The following is a 20,851-nucleotide window of genomic DNA, read 5'->3' on the forward strand; positions in this document are numbered from 1 at the left end:
AACCAATACTGTACAAGTACTACACCCCCACCTTTGCAGGGCTGAACCACACAGGTCTCTTCTCAGACCTTAACCTTAGCCATGACGAAACATGTTGACCTGCTTAAATTATCAGGTGTCGCTAATTAAATAATAAAAAAATAATAACCAACCAAACCTGTGGCTATGCAAAACAGTCTCACATGTATTTGGCATGAGTAGGAATTAACCCCATCCTTGCCAACCACCACTAACACATAAACCCAACACTTTATTTACAGGCAGGACTCTTGCTCCGCCACAAGCAGAGTATAAGCCAAATATTGCACCACTGTGTAGCGCATGAACTACAGTTATTCCAGTAATAGTATGCTCTGGATGTAAACGACCTAAAATGGCTCTCAAGTCACTGCCTTTTTCGTCATTGCAGTGCTCACATCACTTCCTCCAAAATAAACTCCTCCTAGTCTATACTGTCACCATATCACCCTATCTCCTAGCAACACCCTCACATTCACAGCCATTGGGCAAGCCCACACACCCCCCTGCCCTTTGATTGGCCAGTTTGGTTTTATTACAATACCGCAGTCTGCAACTGTTATAATCGTCGGTGCAGAAGTAAAGTATTAGTGTAGGAGACATCCCAGTTTGTGTAATTAAAGAAAAAAAAAACACAAAAAAGACACCCTGCTATGTGAGGATGGGTTTAAGTAATACTTACAAAAGCATTCATTTGACATACAACTTCAAACAGTCTGCTTCAACCCCGTATCCCTTTAATATTTGTTTAACTTAATCCGGAACCACACAGCAAAAACAAAAATGTCGCCTTGTGCGTCTATTGCCACTTTACATGATGCCTTAGGTACTGTGGTTCTATTATCTTATTATCAAAAGGCATCTTATTGAGGAACCCCTAGTATTTTGAATAATGTGGGTTTTATATTAAACCAAGTACATAGAACCCTCCGTATATAAAATAAGTCTAATATATTTCAACGCTTCAAAAGCTCGGTCTTCGATTCAGATTTATTAGGCTTATCTCTGAAGCACTATATTAAACAGTATTGCAGGTTTCACACGAATGTACTATTTACACAAACACCACCATCACAGTACACAATATAGCCTTTTCTTTGTATAACGTTTATTTAACATTAAAAACATAAAAAAAAAAAAAAAAAAAAAAAAAAAAACATAAATAATCATTTTAAAAGCATTTTTCTAATCCCAGTGATTTCAGGTCAATTTCGAAATGCATGCCGATAGTTTACTGCGCAGTTACTTCTCCATGACCTGTGCTGTTGCAGTCCCAAAATGAACTTGACGCTGCTTTCTACAGCTACTTGTGAACTATAGTAACCTCCTCTTGCTTTTTAAAGGTGTGTGTGTGGTTTTTTTCTTCTTTTGCTATTAATTTGCACTGGTGGCTGGGAATCACCCCATCACAGCCTGTGTCTAAGAGCCCTGCCTACTTTCTCATTGGACTGTACTGCCAAGCCAAGCTGTCAGCCGATGTGGCGTGGCCAGAGAGGATGTCAGTCATTTAAATGAAGTAGAGAAACAGAATCAAAGAAGCCAAAGGACTTAAGAGAGAGAGAGAAGGAGGGAGGCAAGCATATATCAGACACGTACAGTACAGAACCAGGCTGCAAAACCATAAAATACACGGAATATTACCGAAGGCAATCGTCTGTGCATTGTTCTACAAGTTACATAATAACACATACTGGTACAGATCTGGAAGAAGGCACCCCAAAACATTACAGGTATGTAATTTCCTATATCTACAGTTCTGCGTGCAGCGTGCTATTGTAAAGTAGTCAGAAAATTACAAAAGTTTAATTTTTTTTTTCTTAATATATGTTCTGTTTCATGTCAGTATTATTTATTGTTGTCATATTTTAATAACAATTAGAATACGAATATGTATTTGTTTACAGTACATTATTGTATAGACAGCGGGAATTATTAACCAGATAATTAGATTGCATTGGTTCAAATTAGCAGCGTAAATCTGCAACAAAGAAGACAATGTGACAATGTGTGCGATGACAGATGCGCACCTAGGCTATAGATAGATATATACATACTGTGAAATTTCAAAACTAGACAATGACGTACTGTTTTATTGGATGTTACAAAAAGGCACATAGAATATGTGCGTCAATGCAGCAAATCCTAAATAAACAGGCCAAAAATGGTTCAGCAGCATCACTATATAAACTGAAACGCGAGGTTAACACGGAGCAACGTCTATAAAAAGAAAAATATTCAAAAGATAAGGTTTATTTTAACCTCTGGGTTTAAGTGGTTAGTTGCTTCAGTTCCTTTTTTTTTTTTCGGTCGCTAAAATAATCCGTCGTTGAGTACTGTAACGATTAATATTAAAAGTCGGTAAATAAGCGAAACAGTTAAAATAATCTGTGATTTGATAAAATGGCTGATGATATTTGGAGATACAGGAACCAGGAGGTCATGACAGATGTGCATGTTTACAGTATAGACATAACATTAAGCAGTACAGCATCTTGATAATGTTAATACCTTAATGATTCAGGGAAGTAGTAATTTAAGTTATACAAGCTGTAGTCGGGAAGAGGGTTCATTAATTTGAATGAATGGTTCATCAGTACTACAAAATGGAGGCCTTATCTGCACAGCGTCAGCATCAGCATCAGCAGGTTCTTTAACATTTAGACATCTGCTTAGCAATGCAAACCATGTATGTGGTCGAACTCGCATGTACTAAATAAAACAGTTTATTCAATGCAGTTGAAAAAATTCATATTTTAAAGCCCAGCTGCTTTGAATCAAGGCAGTGTTGCTTGTTTGCCATTATGCTGAGGACTCTGGCTCCAAAATATATATGATTTGTACAGTTCTGTTGAGTTAGTCAAGCTCTTGAAACCTGGTAAGAATGCTCTGTTTGCTTATATTAAATTTGCATATGCATGGCACCCTCCAGATAAAGCAGTTATTATTGCTATAACATATAGTGTGTTTATGATTGGAAGCCCCTTCATGGGTCTATTTCAATTAAGATTTTATTCAGTGGACATTATCTTTGAAGTGTTGATTTAAGTCAAATTAATATATGAACCCCTATTAACTCTCACCAATCACATTGAATTAGGATAGACATACATGCTATGATCACAAAGGCTCTGGCACCCGTTGTATTATTTTTACAGTGGCACCATGTGATAGTAGACTTCATTTCAAGATAAGTTTTACAGTGCAGCCTTAACGTATGAAGGAGGAAACTAGCACATCTGGTAAAAACACAGCTGCGTGGCATGCAGGGTGTCATACAATCAGGGGAGCGCAGGTTCGTGTCCTGGCTGTGCCTAGCCGCAGGTCTGCGCTGGGTGTTCCAGAGGTAGTGTCACATTGGCAATACACTTCCATGGGTTAGGGAGGCAAAACTGTCATGGACTGCTTCTCCTCATCGTGCCACAGCGGACCCTACCGGCCAGTTGCCTGCAGTGGTGGCTGGAATCTGGCTTCGTCGTGGGTTTGGGGGATGCCCACCTATCCTTCGGTGTGAGGGGACACAGTTACTGGGCATTGAAGTGGGGAGAAAATTGGGGGGTAAAATATTTGAGCACTTGATTTCAGCAGAAGATAAAAACAAGGCTTTACTCTGAATAACAACGCCAGCTGCTCGGTTAATGCAGGTGGGGTAAATCATGTCGAGAGAGAGAGAGAGAGAGAGAATTACCAAATGGAGCCTTACTTGGCATCTGTCTAGGCCAGGGTATATGTATATGTACATTAAAGCTATATTCATTCATACTGTTGGTTGCTAATGCATTCCAGTACATTCTGTGGTAATAGAGGCTCTGAGGTCACTCACAAAGAGAAGGGCCCCATCAGCTAAAATTATAGTGTAAAAATGATGTTTCATAGATTACATTTAAAATTTCAATGTTAGTCGCTTAGACTAAAAGTCTGTAAATGTCTTCAATGTCTTTAAAGTATAAATGTTTTATCTTAATAGATTTACTGTTCAAATACACACATTTTCAGTGAAAAATAGACTTAATCTATTTTTTTGTAGTTATCTTCATGTTTTACTTGAGTATTTATTTCAAGTTTTATAGTGGATTTCACATAGGGAATTTGATTGCAGCTGTTTAAATAAATAAATAAATAAATATCAAGTAAGATCCAAAAAAAAACAGAACATTTAGTAGTCGATACTATGCTGTTTAGGAATGCTACATGTAAGAACTATATACCTGTATTAGCATGGTGTTTGAATGTTGAGGGCCGGACAGTACAGGCAGTGCTGGGTGTTTTGTGGAGACTGCTGATATCTGGGTCAGTTAAATTAAATCCAGCAAGGTCCACTTAAGTACTTTCTAAATGCAAGCCAGCGCTTGACTGAGAAAGACAAAAATAAGAAGCAGAACATGGATTCTCAAAGCATGCAGCACAAGGTCCTTGAGGAAAGCTCAGCTGGTCCGTACATTAGGCTACTGCGTCTTTCTCATACATCAACACTGTTAAATCGTCTACTGTCTACACCTGTGGTCTGTACAATGACGCATCTAAATATAGCCTCTGTAAGATGAGACTGAATTTGTATTGCATGCAGTGATGTAAAGAAGCAGGTCAGCAGCCAGCCCGGGGGAAACACTAGATGGATTAATATGGGTTAAAGAGGTATTACGAGTCGGCCCTGTTTAGCAACAGCAGATTCAGTTGGTAGGCTTTCATCTGCATTCGAAATGGGGGGCAAAATTATTATTTTGACATTCACAATTCATGCCAGGTTAGCAAAATACACAAAAACTATTTTTGCTAAATTCATTTTTTTAATAAAGATTCTAAAATGAATCGAGAAAAACTGGATTGACAACCCATAGGCCCCTTGTCGTGGGTTCTTGGTGTCTAGGGAAGTTATTCCATGTCTTTTTTAGTTTATGTTAGCAGCTGCATCTCCGTGCAATCTCATACAGGTCACAACCTGCAGAATATTTCCACACCCTCCCGTCAGAGGTGGTTGTCACAGGAACTGCAAACATGGTAGTGAGTCATGAAAGTGTAAGGCCCCGCAGAGTGTGGGTGTTTAAAGCACAGCACGAATAGTCCAGTAAAGCTTTTGCAGTTATATGCAGTAGTGGGAGTAAACTGTGTGTATAATGGGAATGGGAGGCGAACATTCTAACACTGATAAAAGCATTTAAATCAGCAAACTTGAATTCTTTGGTGTCTGTTCTGCATAGGTTCCAGAACGGTAGTAGAAACACAAGCCGCTCAATGGCCACTCAATGGTCACCCCTCATGTCTATACTTAAGGCCAATAAAATGGGAATATTTCAGTTTGATCACCCCTGATTTTAATCAGGGGACCCTAGCCAAACTGGATTGTTTGTAGGTTTGCATCAGTAACAAAGCGACAATTTAAAGCTGAAAGGCTACCCCTGACAGAACCACAGACACCCTATTAGCCACAGGGGTCACTGCTGTGTGGTGAGCTGAGGATTCCCCTGTCAACCTAAGCCCTCCCTACCTGGGCAGCACTTGGCCAATTGTGTGCTGCCCCCTAGCAATTCCTGGTTGTGGTTGGTTGTGACATAGCCTGGATTTGAACTTGTGATCTCCAGGCTCTAGGGCATATCCTGCACTCTGTGTGGAGAGCCTTTGCTGGATGCACCACTTGGGAGCCCCCTTCCCAGAGCTTTTTTAAAGGTTTGAATGGGTAATCTGCTGTTCAACAGTAGCTTATAAGTAACCAAGTGTTATACTGTTAAAATTGTACAACTTTAGTTATACTGGTTAAAGATACAATTTAGTGCAAATTATTTGTTGCATGGTAATTCAGAACTACGCAGGTGTCTGGTGCAATTACCAAGCTTGCGTTATGTATTTGTTTATTTATTTATTACATTTTCTCTGTTTTTTTTATAATATGTATACTGTGTAGATAAGATATTCTGGCGTTTTAATTGGACAGCTAACCCCCACCCCCACTCATTTTGAAGTGTGATATTCTACTGAATGTGTCCGTCTGTGGTGTAGGAGTGTAGGAATCCTGCATGTTACTAAGCAACTAGGTGGCAACTAGTGCCAGTATGACAGACAATAGACCTCTTTCAGAGACATGCAAGTGCTGGGAAACCAGTTTTGTTTCAGAGAGGAAAGGCACCCAAGCATTAACATTAAGGTTACAGCTTTATATTCAAGTAATGTTTGATCTGTAGCTGCTTCAGTAGGGGAAAATAACGATATGCTTGTCATCTTAACTAAACATTTCCATAGCCAGTCACTGCAGATAACCAGACATAGCATTAAACATGGAGAAGATATGTGGCTAAAAGATATCATGGATTCACTCAGGCATTACTGTCTGCCAAGGACACACCTGACGATCGCAGATTGCTCAGCATTGGCTGAGCAACAGTGAAACACATGTAATTCACCACAGTATTACTATGCATCTTACAAGATATAAAAAAGACACATCTTTGAGAATGTACTGGACATAAAAGCATTTGTTTAGTGCAGACTTGCATTTCAGTTAATGTGGTAGTTTACTGCAGATTACTGTGTCAACCAGTCTGCGGTCACATTGAGAGTCTGTGGTAACAACTTGGCAAACACTGCCAAAGGCTAAATGGCAGCCAAAGGAGAGAGGTTAAAGAAGATTCTGCATGCCAGATACTGGCCCATATTGCAGTTCAGCTGGCATGCTCTGCCAATGATCTCTGTGTGGACAGGGATGAACCTCAGAACAAAAAGAAGACATTTACAGTTATCCCTACACACTGAAGTTCAGGGGCAGGATACAGCTTTCATAAAAATGAAATTGAAAAATCTGAATAAAGGGAGTGACTTTTTTTTTTTTTTTTACTGTGAACCATAAAGGGTATGAAAGGGTTATTGTGCAATATTGACTCTGTACATGTTGTATGAGTTTGCACTCAGACGTTAGTGGAAGCAGCTGGTGATGTACTGTAAGCTCTAAGAAGTATTTTTCACAAGTAGAGCTAGAACATTCTGTTATCGGTACATTTCTGCTTGGCAGCATATGTTTACAAAGAACTCGTTTATGCAACAGAAAGAATGGTTTCGAGGAGGTGAAACTAGGTTACCGGTGCTAGGCAAATGCTTAGCAACTGGCAATGGCAATCCCTCTGTGTTTGGACGTGCATTAGGGTGTTAGCTTAAAGTTAGTTGTTGAATTAGTATTTAAAGTAGAGGCATCTGGACATTGTTGCACTACTTGGGGAATTCCAATCCACAGGATGAAACTTCCAGCCCCCCTTGAGAAATAGTGTCCAGTGTACAGGTAGACTTGATCAATCTAGTACTGGTACCATAAACTAGGTGACAAATGTAATCTAAGAATAGATTTTCTATATTTGCTTCTTGTTATGTTACTGTGCATAAATGGAAGAGTATTGTTGAATAAATTGATTTATTTTGAATAATACTTGTCATTGTCTTTGTTATTGTTCAACACGACTGTATGTAGGATAAAGAAATCATTGTTAATACCACAGTCCACTCCTGGTTACCAACAAGTAACTCTAACAGGACTTGAAACTCGCGTTAAACGGTGACATAAATTTTAAGCAAACCAATCCAAAATACAACCTAAAAACACATTTTACAATACACAGAAACCTTTGTTCGGTTTATAATAGCCTTGCTATCCTTTGCATTCCTCATTACCTGCTAGAATAATGACCTGCTAGGTATTTGTTAAGTAGATAACCTAGATCATAAGCGCATCCTAAGAAATGCGTTTCCAAAGGCCAGAGATTCTCAAGCCCTTGAACTTCCGAGAATGGTCTTACACTGGTGAGAACATCCACATGCATTCCATTCAAATTATTGTTTTTCAAACAGTATACACTTCAAGATTAATTGGAAGTGGTTGCTCCTTACTCAGTTTTATTGGAAAAGTCTTCCACGTCTTTTAAAGAGAGTGTGTGTAGTGTTGCAGTAGTCACAGTCACTGTAGTCTTCTGTAACAACACAAAGTAGTTGAAGAAGGACATCCATGGAAATCAGATGTGTCTTCCTAGGTATTAAATTCAGCTTCAGATATTTCTCAAGCCCTGTAATTTAACAAAGAAACAGTCATGGGAAGAACTGCTATTTTAAGCTCCACAGAACCACAGTATTACGTCAGAATTTTTTTGTAGGGAAAGAGAACAGAGAAATTATGTATTATGTGTTGCTTGTAATTAATTAAATCAGATTACCAGGGATAGGATCGCTGTATGTATTCTACCTATGTTATTTCAGCCTTATAAGCATTGACCACAGTAAGTCTGTCCGGGGATTTTGCCATTTTCCATTCTTTTTCCTCAATTATACTCTACATATACCGTGCTTTAATGCACTTGTGATGTACAATGCTTGTCTGCCATGAGAGTTTCTAAATTTCAGTGTTATTGCCAGCATTTATTTTAAAGACCTCATTGACACATGAACTTTGGCTTGAAGGAGTCATGGTTATTGAGCCATACCACATTCCCTATTCCATTTTCTCCATGCAGTATTGAATAATACACTTTCCTTCACTCTGCAGGTAACCACAGAGAAAATGGAAGACATTGTAATAGCTGGAATATCAGGGAGACTCCCTGAGTCAGACAACCTCGAGGAGTTCTGGGAGAACCTCATCAATGGAGTTGACATGGTAACAGAAGATGACAGGAGGTGGAAACCAGGTAAAGTGGGAGTGGTTTATCTATTGTCATGAATATGAAATCAACAGCAGAGTTTCACAAATGAGCCACAGTTTCGACTTGAGATAATTTAAATAAGCATTTATTTCAGTAGTATCTTAATGAATGAGCCGCACGGTTCTCTAAATCTAAAAATCTAGTAAAACCGGATGAAATGCTCTACAGAAATGTTCCGCCTAGATTTATTACTCATTGCCTCAGGCATACTTGGAGGGTCTCAGTGCACAGCACTGGTGGGATGGAGGCAAAAGATAGATAGATATTATCTGTGCCCAGTTCATGCCATTTATTGTTGGCTGTGTTAATAGTGCAAATGCATTGAAACTCTGGTCAGTGAAGTTCTCTGCTTCTCCTCCAGGACTCTATGGCCTGCCGCGTCGGAACGGGAAGCTGAAGGAGATCAGTAAATTTGATGCCTCGTTTTTTGGAGTCCATCCCAAACAGGCCCACACCATGGACCCTCAGCTCAGACTGATGATGGAGATCTCCTACGAAGCCATCGTGGATGGAGGTACTTGGGTGAAAGAGTAGTACTGTACACTGCTAAATCAAGCACCGTTGCTTTGTTGTCTTAACGTTGAAAGTGTAGATTTCAGTTCACTGACAGCAACTCCTCTCCCTCGCAGGTATCAACCCGGTTGCCATGCGCGGCTCCAACACTGGTGTGTACATTGGCGTCAGCGGGTCTGAAGCAGCTGAGGCCTTCAGCCGGGACCCGGAGGAGCTGCTGGGGTACAGCATGACCGGGTGCCAGCGTGCCATGTTCGCCAACAGGCTCTCCTACTTCTTTGACTTCAATGGTAGGGCTGAAACCATTTCTTAACAACCTCTGTATTGGTCAGCCAAGTTTATGTGGGTAAACTGAGCTGGATATCATAGGGTATCCCTGTACTGTCCTAGACCTGTGCCTATGTCAGTCTGTGATTGCTCATTGACAATACCTACTGCAATTTCCAAGTCCCCCAAAGACAAATGGATTTTCTTCAGGCGTTTATTATTAGAAAGAAAACCCATACAGCATAACTAATTAACATAATAGAGTAAACTGTACATTAAATTACCAGTCAACTGCAATACGATTTTAACCATTGATGAGTCATGTTAACATAAATAAACAGTATGAAAGCCATTATGAAAGGAGCTTGAAAGGAGCTTTTTTTATTTTGGCAGTATAATAGGTTGAACACTTGTCTCTTTTCCTCCCAGGCCCGAGCACTGCCATTGATACAGCCTGCTCCTCCAGTCTGCTCGCCCTGGAGAACGCCTTCCAGGCCATTCGCCACGGCCAGTGTGACTCCGCCCTGGTGGGAGGGGTCAACCTGCTGCTCAAACCCAACACCTCCGTGCAGTTCATGAAGCTGGGCATGCTCAGTCCAGGGGGCTCCTGCAAGTCCTTTGATGCTTCAGGTATAGCATGCTGTAAATCACCAATCAAAAGCAGCTGTTCGTTAGAATGTGGGAAACACCCTTAGTTCTGACGGCAGCACAACGACAGCCTTCATGTTTTTAAACAATCTCTATATGAATTAGATGTGAATGCCACTCATTATGGATGGTAAGAGGAAATAAAATATCAGAAGGAAATCAAGTTTAAATTCCAAGAATCCCTATCAGAAATATGCTATGAGTTTGAGTAGTTTACATTTCAACTGGGGTTCAGAACTACAATTGTTACATGTTGTTTAAAGGGACAGTCATGCTGGCAGGTTAGTGTAATAATATTTTGTTTGTTGAGAGTAGAGATGAGAATTGGTAACCAGTTAAGGCACCAGCAGGCCTATGCATATACCCGCATGCTTTCTCTATACCACGAGGCGAGCACACTAAGCTATTCATATCTATCCCTGATACTAGGTCACACTTCAATATGGCTGGTCCTGAGTTCGTTACTGCCCCATCCTCAGCTCTGAGAGACTGGCTTATTGTTCACACACTGGCATCTCTCTGTCCTTCTTTGTTTTAGGTGATGGATACTGTCGCTCTGAAGCCGCAGTGGCCGTCCTGCTGACCAAGAGATCGATGGCCAGACGGGTCTACGCCACAGTCCTCAATGCCGGCAACAACACAGATGGGTACAAAGAGCAAGGTGAAGCAGGCTTGTGTTCTTATTCTCCCCCGCTTTCAACTAACAGAGCCCTGGCCAAAGATACTGGTTACAGCTGCCATCGGGATAGGTCACAGCTGGACTTTCTTAGTGTTTTACATCCCCCCTGTATTACATCAACCACCTATCCATGGCTATCCTGGGATTACGCCACGATTCCCTGGTTCTGGAAAAACGCTGTAAGGAAATGGAGCTGAAACTTATATAACTGCATTTCTATCTAACTTGTCTGATAATGTCACCGTTGGTATTACAGCTATTACAGAATGCATGTTTGGGATTGAATCACTTCTAAAAGGGACAGTCCATTGACACAAACCTGCCTGGTACTCCATAACAGATCTAAAAGTTACCTAGTCTCTGCTCTTCACTGACCAGTAACTTTACTAAGAGGACAGTGAGAGCTGTGTGCAGGGACCTTTACCCCAGTCCACCCTGTAATGTTTGGCCCATGAGCCGCTAGCACATGGTCTGTGTTTATCAACAGCCTGGCGTTGGAAGTTCACCTGAAAAGAATTTCCAGAGTATGCGCTGACAGGTTTTTCCGGGGTCAGCAAGTGCTAGATTAAGTAGCTGTATATGGACCACATCCCTGGCAGCATAATGCTAGGCAGCTGAGCTTGCAATTCACTGCAGTGTTCCCATTTTATCACCAACCGATTCCCTGCTTAAAAATACACTCCCCCTGCCTTGTGATTTGTTTGCGGATGTTTGTCATTCATGAACTGTCAGCAATGAAGCTTTAGCAGTCACAAGCTCTTTTGTACTCAGTAAACCCTGACCACTGTTTGTCATCACAATTGTGTGACACAGCCAAGAACTAGAACAATATTGGGGTGGAGGTGGGGTGGGGGGTGGAACACATCACTTCTGGACAAAATAGTTTAGGCACATTCTCCAGCCAGGATGGCAAATCAGTAGTTTGCGCAGTCCTAGATATGGAAGAAACAAAATTGCATTTTGAGACAGCACACACTGTAGTTAGAGCAAAAGTTTTCTAAAAGTTTGTAGTAATCACAGATGTGATTCATAATCTGAAGTTTTTTTTTTTTCTTGTGTGTCCCACAAACCAGCATGCTGGTGATGCACTAGCTTGTGAAGAGATCAATTCTCCTCGCTCGCCTCCCTGTGGTTTATATTATAATGTCGCCTCATGAGAAAGCCTTTTGTTATAAATCCTGGTGTTATACACGTCTTAGGGGGCTTGGCTCCTGACACTATTAAATCAGGCTTTGTTGATATCTCTTATATCCAGAGTAGTGTGCTGAGGTTTCATTAGCCAGGCTAACAGTAGACCCTTGCTTCCATCTGCTTCTTTAAGCTAAAGTAATGACTGGAAACTCGGGTATTTGTTGTTCAAATGTGTTTTAAGCACTAGCCATGTATCATATGGAATACTGTTCTACAGTGCCTGCGTTAAACATTTACCTGCGCATAGAATGCGGACACAAGCCCAGTAAAATATTAATCGAGTAGATTTATCTTGTGTTTATGGGGCTATAGGATATGCAGTTGTGTTTACGAGACAGAATACGTGTGAGATTGGTAAACCATGGAGAAAAGTTGTTTGTCATAGTGCACTGAAATTGGGTATGTAAGGCCTAATGTTACAAACTACTGAGCAGGAGCATTTAGTATTTAAACACAGTTTACAGTTGCTTGTGGTTTGTCATTCTGCGCAACAAAATAGCCTGTCCCTGTTCAGGGTTGTGGAATGGGCAGTTGTGTTCCTCTGTTCAGCTGTGTTTGGTTGTCGTTCCAGTAGACCAGGGAGGTGTTGTAGGTGTGTTCCCCACTGACCAGCCTCTCTCTGCCTGCCTTATGCAGGCGTGACGTTCCCCTCAGGAGAGATGCAGCAGCGCTTGGTTCGGTCGCTGTACCAGGAGGCGCGCATCGCTCCGGAGGAGGTGGAGTACATCGAGGCACACGGCACAGGAACCAAGGTGAACGCTGCTGTCAGCTGTGGATTGTGGAATGCAAGCAGAGGGACTAGTCATACTGGCTACAGTCAGGCAGGGTGCTTGATATTAGCTCTGCTCATGGAATGTATAGATGTTATGCTACCTGACATCTATAAAAAATTTTATATATATATATATATATATATATATATATATATATATATTTTTTTTTCTTCTAGGTCGGCGACCCTCAGGAAGTGAACGGGATTGTGGGTGTTTTCTGCCAGTCGGAACGCGAGCCTCTCCTGATTGGCTCCACCAAGTCCAACATGGGCCACCCAGAGCCTGCCTCTGGACTGGCAGCCTTGGCCAAGGTGAGGCTTTTCTTCTTTACTCCTGCCAGGGCCCTTCAGTACCTGTTTAGGTTACAATGGCGAAAGCAGTTACACACTGCATTTTGTTTTAACATTGAAGCTTTTATATTTCCTTTGCTAATACTGAGTCTGTTCTTGTTCTTCACTCTGAGTTGTAAAATAGGAAAGAAAATGCATTAGAGAAGGTATATATTGTATTGTATTGTAAGTGCGTGCAAAGGCAAAGGTCAGTTTGCAGAATACAATAACATCATTTATCAATATAAAATGGATAATTTGCCTTGCTTCAAAATAGGATCATATATGTCCCCCTATACAGAGTGTTGTCCAATCTAGTGGTTTCACTGTGCTTTCATTATTGTGGAAGTTTGGTTGCAGTTAACACTGTATTATTTGTTCTGGGATGTCAGGTGGTGCTGTCTCTTGAACACGGGGTGTGGGCCCCCAACATCCACTACAACAACCCCAACACTGACATCCCTGCTCTGACAGACGGCAGGCTGAGGGTGGTCTCAGAGCCAATCCCCGTGCGAGGGGGCATTGTGGGCATCAACTCCTTTGGGTTCGGGGGGTCCAACGTGCATGTGATCTTGCGCCCCCCCGGCACCCGGCCCCTCCGCCCCTCACAGAGCCTCGCGCTGCCCCGATTGCTTCAGGTCTGCGGCAGGACTGAGGAGGCAGTGAGCACGCTCATCCAGCAGGGCAGGAACCACGTGGACGACGCCACCTTTCTGAGCATGCTCAATGAGGTTTCGGCCGTGCCCACTGCCTCCATGCCCTACAGAGGGTATGCTCTGATTGGCAACGAGTCAGACATCACAGAGATCCAGCAAAACCAGGCCACTCCCAGGCCTCTCTGGTACATCTGCTCAGGTGAGAAAGGATAGGGGAGGAGACGCTGGTCTTGTGCTTGAAAACATTAGGTGGCAAGGAATTTTACTAAGACACTATAGAAGAAGCCATAGAAGCCTATAGTATACAGTATTGTATTGCACTGTATAACACAGTGATGTGGTGGGCCGTGTCTCTGTAGGGATGGGCACACAGTGGGCAGGGATGGGACGCAGCCTGATGCAACTGGCTGAGTTCCGTGAGTCGATCCTGCGCTCGGACCAGGCTCTAAGGGACACGGGGCTGCAGGTCTCCCAGCTCCTCATGGAAGCCGATGACAGCACCTTCGAGGACACTGTGCATGCCTTCGTGGGCCTGGCAGCCATCCAGGTAAAAGCTGGGTGGGGACTCCTGGACAGGGGCAGGGATAGGGTCTTTCTGCGTAGTTATGGGATCTGAGTACAAGTGGTGCTGAGTAATTTGTTTTAATGTGTTCTGTAGATCGCTCAGATTGACTTGCTGAGGAAGCTGGGTCTGCAGCCGGACGGCATTGTGGGACACTCAGTGGGGGAGCTGGCGTGCGGATACGCGGATGGGTCTCTGAGCCACAGCGAGGCTGTCCTGGCAGCCTACTGGAGAGGCCGCAGCATCAAGGAGGCAAAGCTGCCCCCCGGGGGCATGGCTGCAGTGGGTAAGGAACTGACACAAACTCACAACACCGTTACTGCAAGGCACCATGGAAATCCATTGGAAAGCTTGGAATGGTACAGAGCATGTTAAAAACATGGTAAAAAGATAGAAAATATACCCATAATATAATCATAGTTTCTTTTGGTTTCTTCATATTGTACAGATTGTGATTGACTGGTTGGGTGGCACAGTCAGTGTGAGTTGTGCATGGTATAGTGAAAGGAAAAACTGAAATCCAAAAGCAACTGATAATTCAAGATAAAGTCCCTCATAAATTACATATACGTTAATTAAAAATAAAAATACTTGTCTTTGTATTCTTGTTGAAAGGTTGAATGGTATTGGAATTACACAAGAGCAGCACAAAAGTAAACTGTGGCTTTGTAACTCATTAAAAGCAAATATTTTTATTTAAAAGCAAGTGATTTATAGGACTTGAACTTAAGCTTGAACTACAAATACATAGGATTCTGTTAGTGTAAAAGTATCTTCCGGATATCCCTAACTCGGTGCTGTGTTGTTGTGCAGGCCTGACGTGGGAGGAGTGTAAGGCGCAGTGTCCGCAGGGTGTGGTCCCGGCCTGTCACAACGCAGAGGACACTGTCACCATCTCAGGACCACAGGTAACAATCCGCCTGAACTCCCAATACATGCAAGCCAGTACTGAGGCAGGCTAGTCTCAGAGGTCCGCACATCTGATGCTTAGTGGATTAACGATTTCATTACAACACGTTTTTCAAAAGTAATCAGTCTTTTTCAGGGTTAGAATGTACACCCACAGTACTCCCTGGTAATCCACTCTGTGCTGTTTGCTCATGTGTCCCCCAGGAGTCGGTGAGCCAGTTCGTTGCTAAGCTGAAGGAAGAGGGCGTCTTTGCCAAGGAGGTGCGCAGTGCCGGGGTAGCTTTCCACTCATACTACATGGCCTCCATCGCCCCCTCCCTGCTCGATGCACTCAAGAAGGTAAGGGAAAGCAATGGGTCACACAGTATACTGCTCCCTATTGGTAGCTGCAGTTTGTGCCTAAGATGTTATAAAACAGTAAAATAGCTTTACTTTTGTTTCTTTTTTTAACCCTTTCATGCATGGTGACCTCATGAGGACAGATCAAAACTCTTCTAAGTCCTTATATGGGGACATGGAAGACGCAAATGCATGATACAAGGATGCCATTTTTCCTCCATATAAAGCAATGGAAAAAAGTTTAAAACTACTTTGTTCAGCTTTTTTCAATATTTCATGCATGAAAGGGTTAACGAGAACTCAAACTTCATGTAGTGTTGTATTAAGTAGAGCGAGGTTTTTTCCGCTCACCTCGATCAGTTATGAAGTCTGCTCTGTACTGCTCTGAGCTACTCAAGAGGAGTTTAACTGAGCATGGCATTAGGTGGGTTCTTTCACTGAGCTGTTCTGACACTCTGATTTCACCCCACCGCCAGGTGATAAAGAACCCGAAAGAGCGCTCCCCTCGCTGGATCAGCACCTCCATCCCACAGTCAAACTGGAACAGCCCTCTGGCGCGGCTCTCCTCGGCTGAGTACCACGTCAATAACCTGGTGAGCCCAGTGCTGTTCCAGGAAGGCCTGAACTTGGTGCCAGACAACGCCGTCGTTGTGGAGATCGCTCCGCACGCTCTGCTTCAGGTAACCATGGCAGCATACAGTGCAGGGTTCGGGGTTTCATCAACAAACAGAGCCAGATAAATTCAGTGTAGTTCTAGTTTTCTAGTACTGTAAACACAATTTATAAAGTTATCTCTATTCTCCTGTCTATTTTCCTGGCTTAACTGTTTGTTTTCCTTCATAGGCAATCCTAAAACGCAGTTTGAAGACCACTTGCTCCATCCTTCCTCTGATGAAGAGAGGGCACGCCAACAACCTGGAGTTCTTCCTGTCTCACATCGGCAAGGTCTACATGAGCGGGTGAGGGGGGGTGGCTGGGGGCGGGACTTACTGTTAAATCTTGTGACATTGCAGTTTGCACTTGGTCCTGCTGGGTCAAGATTTACCATACCGTTTTGACTCAGACTTAACAAACTAAAACCCTGTTTTGATTTTGGTAACTATAACAAAGGATCTGTGAATATGAACCTAATTCACTCAGTGTAACTCTAAACCTTCATGTCTGTTTTTTCATAAACTAGCTGGCTTCAAAAGCCAGTGGATGGCATGCTCCAGATATTACAAAGTGCTGCAATTTTATAGCTCGCTAATTAGCACATTTATTTCTGATTAGCTTATTCACCATTTTAGGTTCATGATACACTACTTTTTTTTTTTGGGGGGGGGGGGGGTGCTGTTCTTTTGATATTTCTAATACACTTGAGAGGCCCAAGAGGCTGATAATGTTTTTTTTTTTGGTCTGTCAGGATTGACGTGGACTGCAACAAGCTGTACCCCCCTGTGGAGTACCCTGCCCCCATCGGGACCCCCCTAATCTCCCCCCACATTGTCTGGGATCACAGCCAGACCTGGGACGTCCCGAGCATCGAGCATTTCCCAGCAGGCTCTGGGGGGTCCAGCTCTGCCACTGTCTATAACATTGGTGAGTATTGGGGAGACTACACTGTACAGAATTCAGTGAGGCTTCCATCCAGCTGTTGTTAGAAAAGGTACAGCGATACTACAGTACTATATTTGATGTATTTAATATTTAATTTAGTTTCTTGATTGGCAGATATGAACCCGGAATCTCCAGACTCGTACATGATTGGCCACTGTATTGATGGGCGTGTCCTGTACCCAGCCACGGGCTACCTGGTGCTGGCCTGGAGAACACTGATGCGGACCCTCGGAACCGTCATGGAGCAAACCCCTGTGGTGTTTGAAGACGTGACCATCCACCGGGCCACAATCCTCCCCAGGACAGGTGAGGGAGTCAGGACAGGGTCAGGGATCATTGTTCCCAAAGCAATCAAATTCGCATTGCAATTACTGCATGCAGATGTAATGGGCAGTGTTGGGTGATACACTGCCACTACGGATTCTGTCCCCTGTCGGTGAGATGAGACAAGGTTAAATTTTCCATAACCTTGAATGCAGATGAGCCCGGCTCTTTAGCATTGTAATACTCGATTGCAGTGCGCAGGGTCACCAGTTCACCCTTTTACACATAAAACACCTTTCACTTATCAAAGCACTTCAGTTAGAATTAACATGATGACTTTGTATGATGTGTAATAAGATAAAAGGATCATTTTCCACTGGTAATTGTTCAGCTTCTTATAAATTGTCCGGTGTGTTTCTCCTGTGTTCCGCAGGCTCAGTGCAGCTGGAAGTGCGCCTCATGCCAGCTTCAAACAAATTCGAGGTGTCTGAGAACGGCAATCTGGCTGTCAGTGGTACGTACCAGGATTCTTTTCATTGTTGTTGCTTTGGGTTTGAGACCAGTTGTGTTGATCTCTAAAACAGCAGTATGCCACACTTCCATGTCTGTATCGTGGAAGAAGGTTTTCTACATATACTGTCCTGTGAAAGGTAGATCAAAATTTATGTTTCACCATATTGACACAAAAAACATTCCCAGTGCATGGGTTTAACTGTAGTTCTCACAGGAACATTCTGCTTGTTATATATTTTATTTACGTTGTGGATTGTGAACACTTACAGCCCTATCACACTCAGAGCCTTTGCTTCCCCAGACTGACCTGCTTCATTTGTTTCATCTCTCCAGGAAAGGTGAGTCTTCTGGAGGAGGCTGCCCTGAACAACTTTCGAAACCAAATGGACGTCCCCCCTGAGGGCACAGATTGCAACCCCAAACTGCGCCTGACCTCCAGCGAGATCTACAAGGAGCTGCGCCTTCGAGGCTACGACTACGGCAAGACCTTCCAGGGCATCCTGGAGTCCAACAACGCAGGTGAGACCTCACTAGCTGCACTGGGGGGTTGTAGGCATGTATAGCTGTAATGCAGGGACTCCCGCTTTTACCAGTGCCTTTTCCCATTAACTGTCCTGGTGTCCTGACATTTTTTCCCAATCCTTAAACGTTTGCCGTATTTATTTTTAAGTGATGTATGTATGATGTATTTATGTACATTTCAATTTAAATTTGTATATTTAAATTGTGAAATTCATAATAACCGTGAAAAAAACAAAACACAGCCTTAGTTTTAATGACAGAAGTACCATAAATTAATTTAGCGAGATAAGGAGCGTTAGCGAGATAACAGAAAGAAAAAGCGAGTGCAGTCCCTGGGTTATGTGATATGGAGCTGACACTAAATTAATGTGGTTGTGTGATACTGGCAGCCCTTTCATGTGCTGTTTCAAGAACAGCATCCTGTAGTGAGAGAGAAGATCTGGAGCTCAGTGTACATTATAGAACAAAATCACCTCCTAGTGGACCAACAGAGCATAGCCTCAGTCATTGAATAGACAATCATTTGCTGATTCAGAAATGGCCATACTGTCAAGAACCAAGCAACAATAATAACATATTATTGACCTGTAAAGCATCTTGCATCTACTCCTCCCTCACCCCGTCTCCTTTTCCAGGTGACCGCGGGAAGCTGCTGTGGAGTGGGAATTGGGTGACCTTCCTGGACACCATGCTTCAGATGATCGTGGTGGGGCTGTCTGGACGCAGCCTGCGCCTGCCCACACGAATCCGCTCCGTCTGCGTGGACCCCAGGCTGCATGAGGAGAGGGTGCGAGAATACACTGAGGACAAGAAAGGTATCGAGCCAGACAGGGGGGGTCTATACAGCACAGCTATGGAGGGGAGAGGGATTCAGATTGGCACCAACCTTGCTTTACAACTCATGTGCCATAGGATGGTCACTGAACCATGGCTTGCCAGTGTTTGAAAGTCAATAGCACATTTAATGCTTCTTGTGTTTATTTTGCCTTACTGTGTTTATTTCTCTCACATTTGTGGCATTTGAAAAAGTAAGTGAAGCAACAGGAAAACATGACAAAACTACACTATCCGTTTTCCTGGGTGAATTTGTGCATCTAGTGATTTGTATCCTTTGTGTTCACAGCGGTGGATGTTGTCGTCAACCGTTGCCTCGACAACATTTTGGCCGGCGGAGTTCAGATCTGCGGCCTCCATGCGACTGTGGCACCACGTCGCCAACAGCAACAGACCCCGCCCACACTTGAGAAGTTCCACTTTGTGCCGTACGTGGAGACTGAGTGCCTGAGGGGTAGTGAGAAGTTGCGAGCCCAGCTAGGACAGTGCAAAGGTGAGAGGGAGAGAGAGAAAGGGAGGAACCACTTCTGTCTATGAAAAGTGTCAAGAAGGCACACCAGGAAAAAGAAAGGCGTAGCTATGAGAAAAAGAAGATTTGGAGATATCTTCAATTGTGTAATCATTGATACTCTTTATGCTGTATTGCATCGCTGTGAGTGTGCCGCAGTAACCTAGGCCTCTTCTGTTGTCCAGGGCTCATCCTGAAGCTGCAGAGGAAGCTGGCGCAGCAGGGGGTGAAGCTGTTGATCCCTGGGCTGGAGCAGGTGGCAGGGGAGGAGTCTGTGTCTCGGTCAGGGAAGGGTCTCCTGCACCTCCTGTCAGTGCTGTGCAAGCTGGAGCTAAACGGGAACCTGCACTCAGAACTGGAGCAGACTGTGGAGCGCGAGAGGGGGTGCCTGGGAGAGGACCCCCTGCTGAACGGGCTGCTGGACTCCCCCGCCCTGCGAGCCTGCCTGGACACCGCACTGGAGAATAGCAGCCCCGGGCGCATGAAAGTCCTTGAGGTGAGGGAGGCTGTCACAACCTGTATCAGAAAAACACCTTTAAACGTTCATTCTAGCTCAGTTTAAGTGCAAAAAGAAAGTCAGTTTTCAATGCAAATCCGATTGGCACTATCTCGAATGCTTTTTAATTTGGAACAGTTTTAAAGTCCTCCATCCCAAATGAGCCACAAACTGGCCAGGTTTCTGTTTCAACCAAGTATTAGCTTTGAGATAACTTTTATTTGCAGTGCACAAGAGATGAGGTGCAGACTCCAAACGATTTGTTACAAGGGTGCTGGAACTACGGGTGCTGGGGGTGCGGCAGTGCCACTGATTGGGTACCCTACAAAATCTTGGCCTGTTTGCGTAACTTGAGTTTGCCTGTGTCTGTAATAGATTAGCAACAACAAAAAAAAGAACCATTATGGTTACTTCTCATCCTCTTTAAAATGTCTTACTATGAAATGGATTTGCAGTGCAATTGTGGTGTTGTAATCCAAATGCTGGTACACAATGATCCCTTAAAATACCATGTTAAATGCATCGCATCATGTTGGAAAGTGTAGGAAAGAACAGAGAAGTA

General features: G+C 43.3%; 1 protein-coding gene across 1 annotated transcript in view; it reads left to right on the forward strand.

The window, feature by feature from the left end:
* The first annotated feature begins 1,489 nt into the window (after nt 1–1,489).
* The window catches only part of LOC121295320 (fatty acid synthase-like), a 32,370-nt gene continuing 13,008 nt past the window's right edge, over nt 1,490–20,851 (forward strand). Inside the window, exons 1-22 of the mRNA XM_041219800.1 lie at nt 1,490–1,748; nt 8,531–8,672; nt 9,049–9,201; nt 9,317–9,490; nt 9,897–10,097; nt 10,654–10,776; nt 12,622–12,737; nt 12,935–13,069; nt 13,480–13,942; nt 14,103–14,290; nt 14,402–14,591; nt 15,119–15,213; nt 15,419–15,553; nt 16,030–16,233; nt 16,397–16,512; nt 16,959–17,134; nt 17,267–17,458; nt 17,850–17,930; nt 18,263–18,448; nt 19,087–19,266; nt 19,575–19,778; nt 19,979–20,289. Of these exons, the coding sequence (XP_041075734.1) occupies nt 8,546–8,672; nt 9,049–9,201; nt 9,317–9,490; nt 9,897–10,097; nt 10,654–10,776; nt 12,622–12,737; nt 12,935–13,069; nt 13,480–13,942; nt 14,103–14,290; nt 14,402–14,591; nt 15,119–15,213; nt 15,419–15,553; nt 16,030–16,233; nt 16,397–16,512; nt 16,959–17,134; nt 17,267–17,458; nt 17,850–17,930; nt 18,263–18,448; nt 19,087–19,266; nt 19,575–19,778; nt 19,979–20,289 (3,750 nt within the window). The 5' untranslated portion in view covers nt 1,490–1,748; nt 8,531–8,545. The remainder of the gene's footprint in view (nt 1,749–8,530; nt 8,673–9,048; nt 9,202–9,316; nt 9,491–9,896; nt 10,098–10,653; nt 10,777–12,621; nt 12,738–12,934; nt 13,070–13,479; nt 13,943–14,102; nt 14,291–14,401; nt 14,592–15,118; nt 15,214–15,418; nt 15,554–16,029; nt 16,234–16,396; nt 16,513–16,958; nt 17,135–17,266; nt 17,459–17,849; nt 17,931–18,262; nt 18,449–19,086; nt 19,267–19,574; nt 19,779–19,978; nt 20,290–20,851) is intronic.

Source organism: Polyodon spathula, chromosome 20 (genome assembly GCF_017654505.1).
Source record: "Polyodon spathula isolate WHYD16114869_AA chromosome 20, ASM1765450v1, whole genome shotgun sequence".
In the NCBI taxonomy this organism is placed as follows: domain Eukaryota; kingdom Metazoa; phylum Chordata; class Actinopteri; order Acipenseriformes; family Polyodontidae; genus Polyodon; species Polyodon spathula.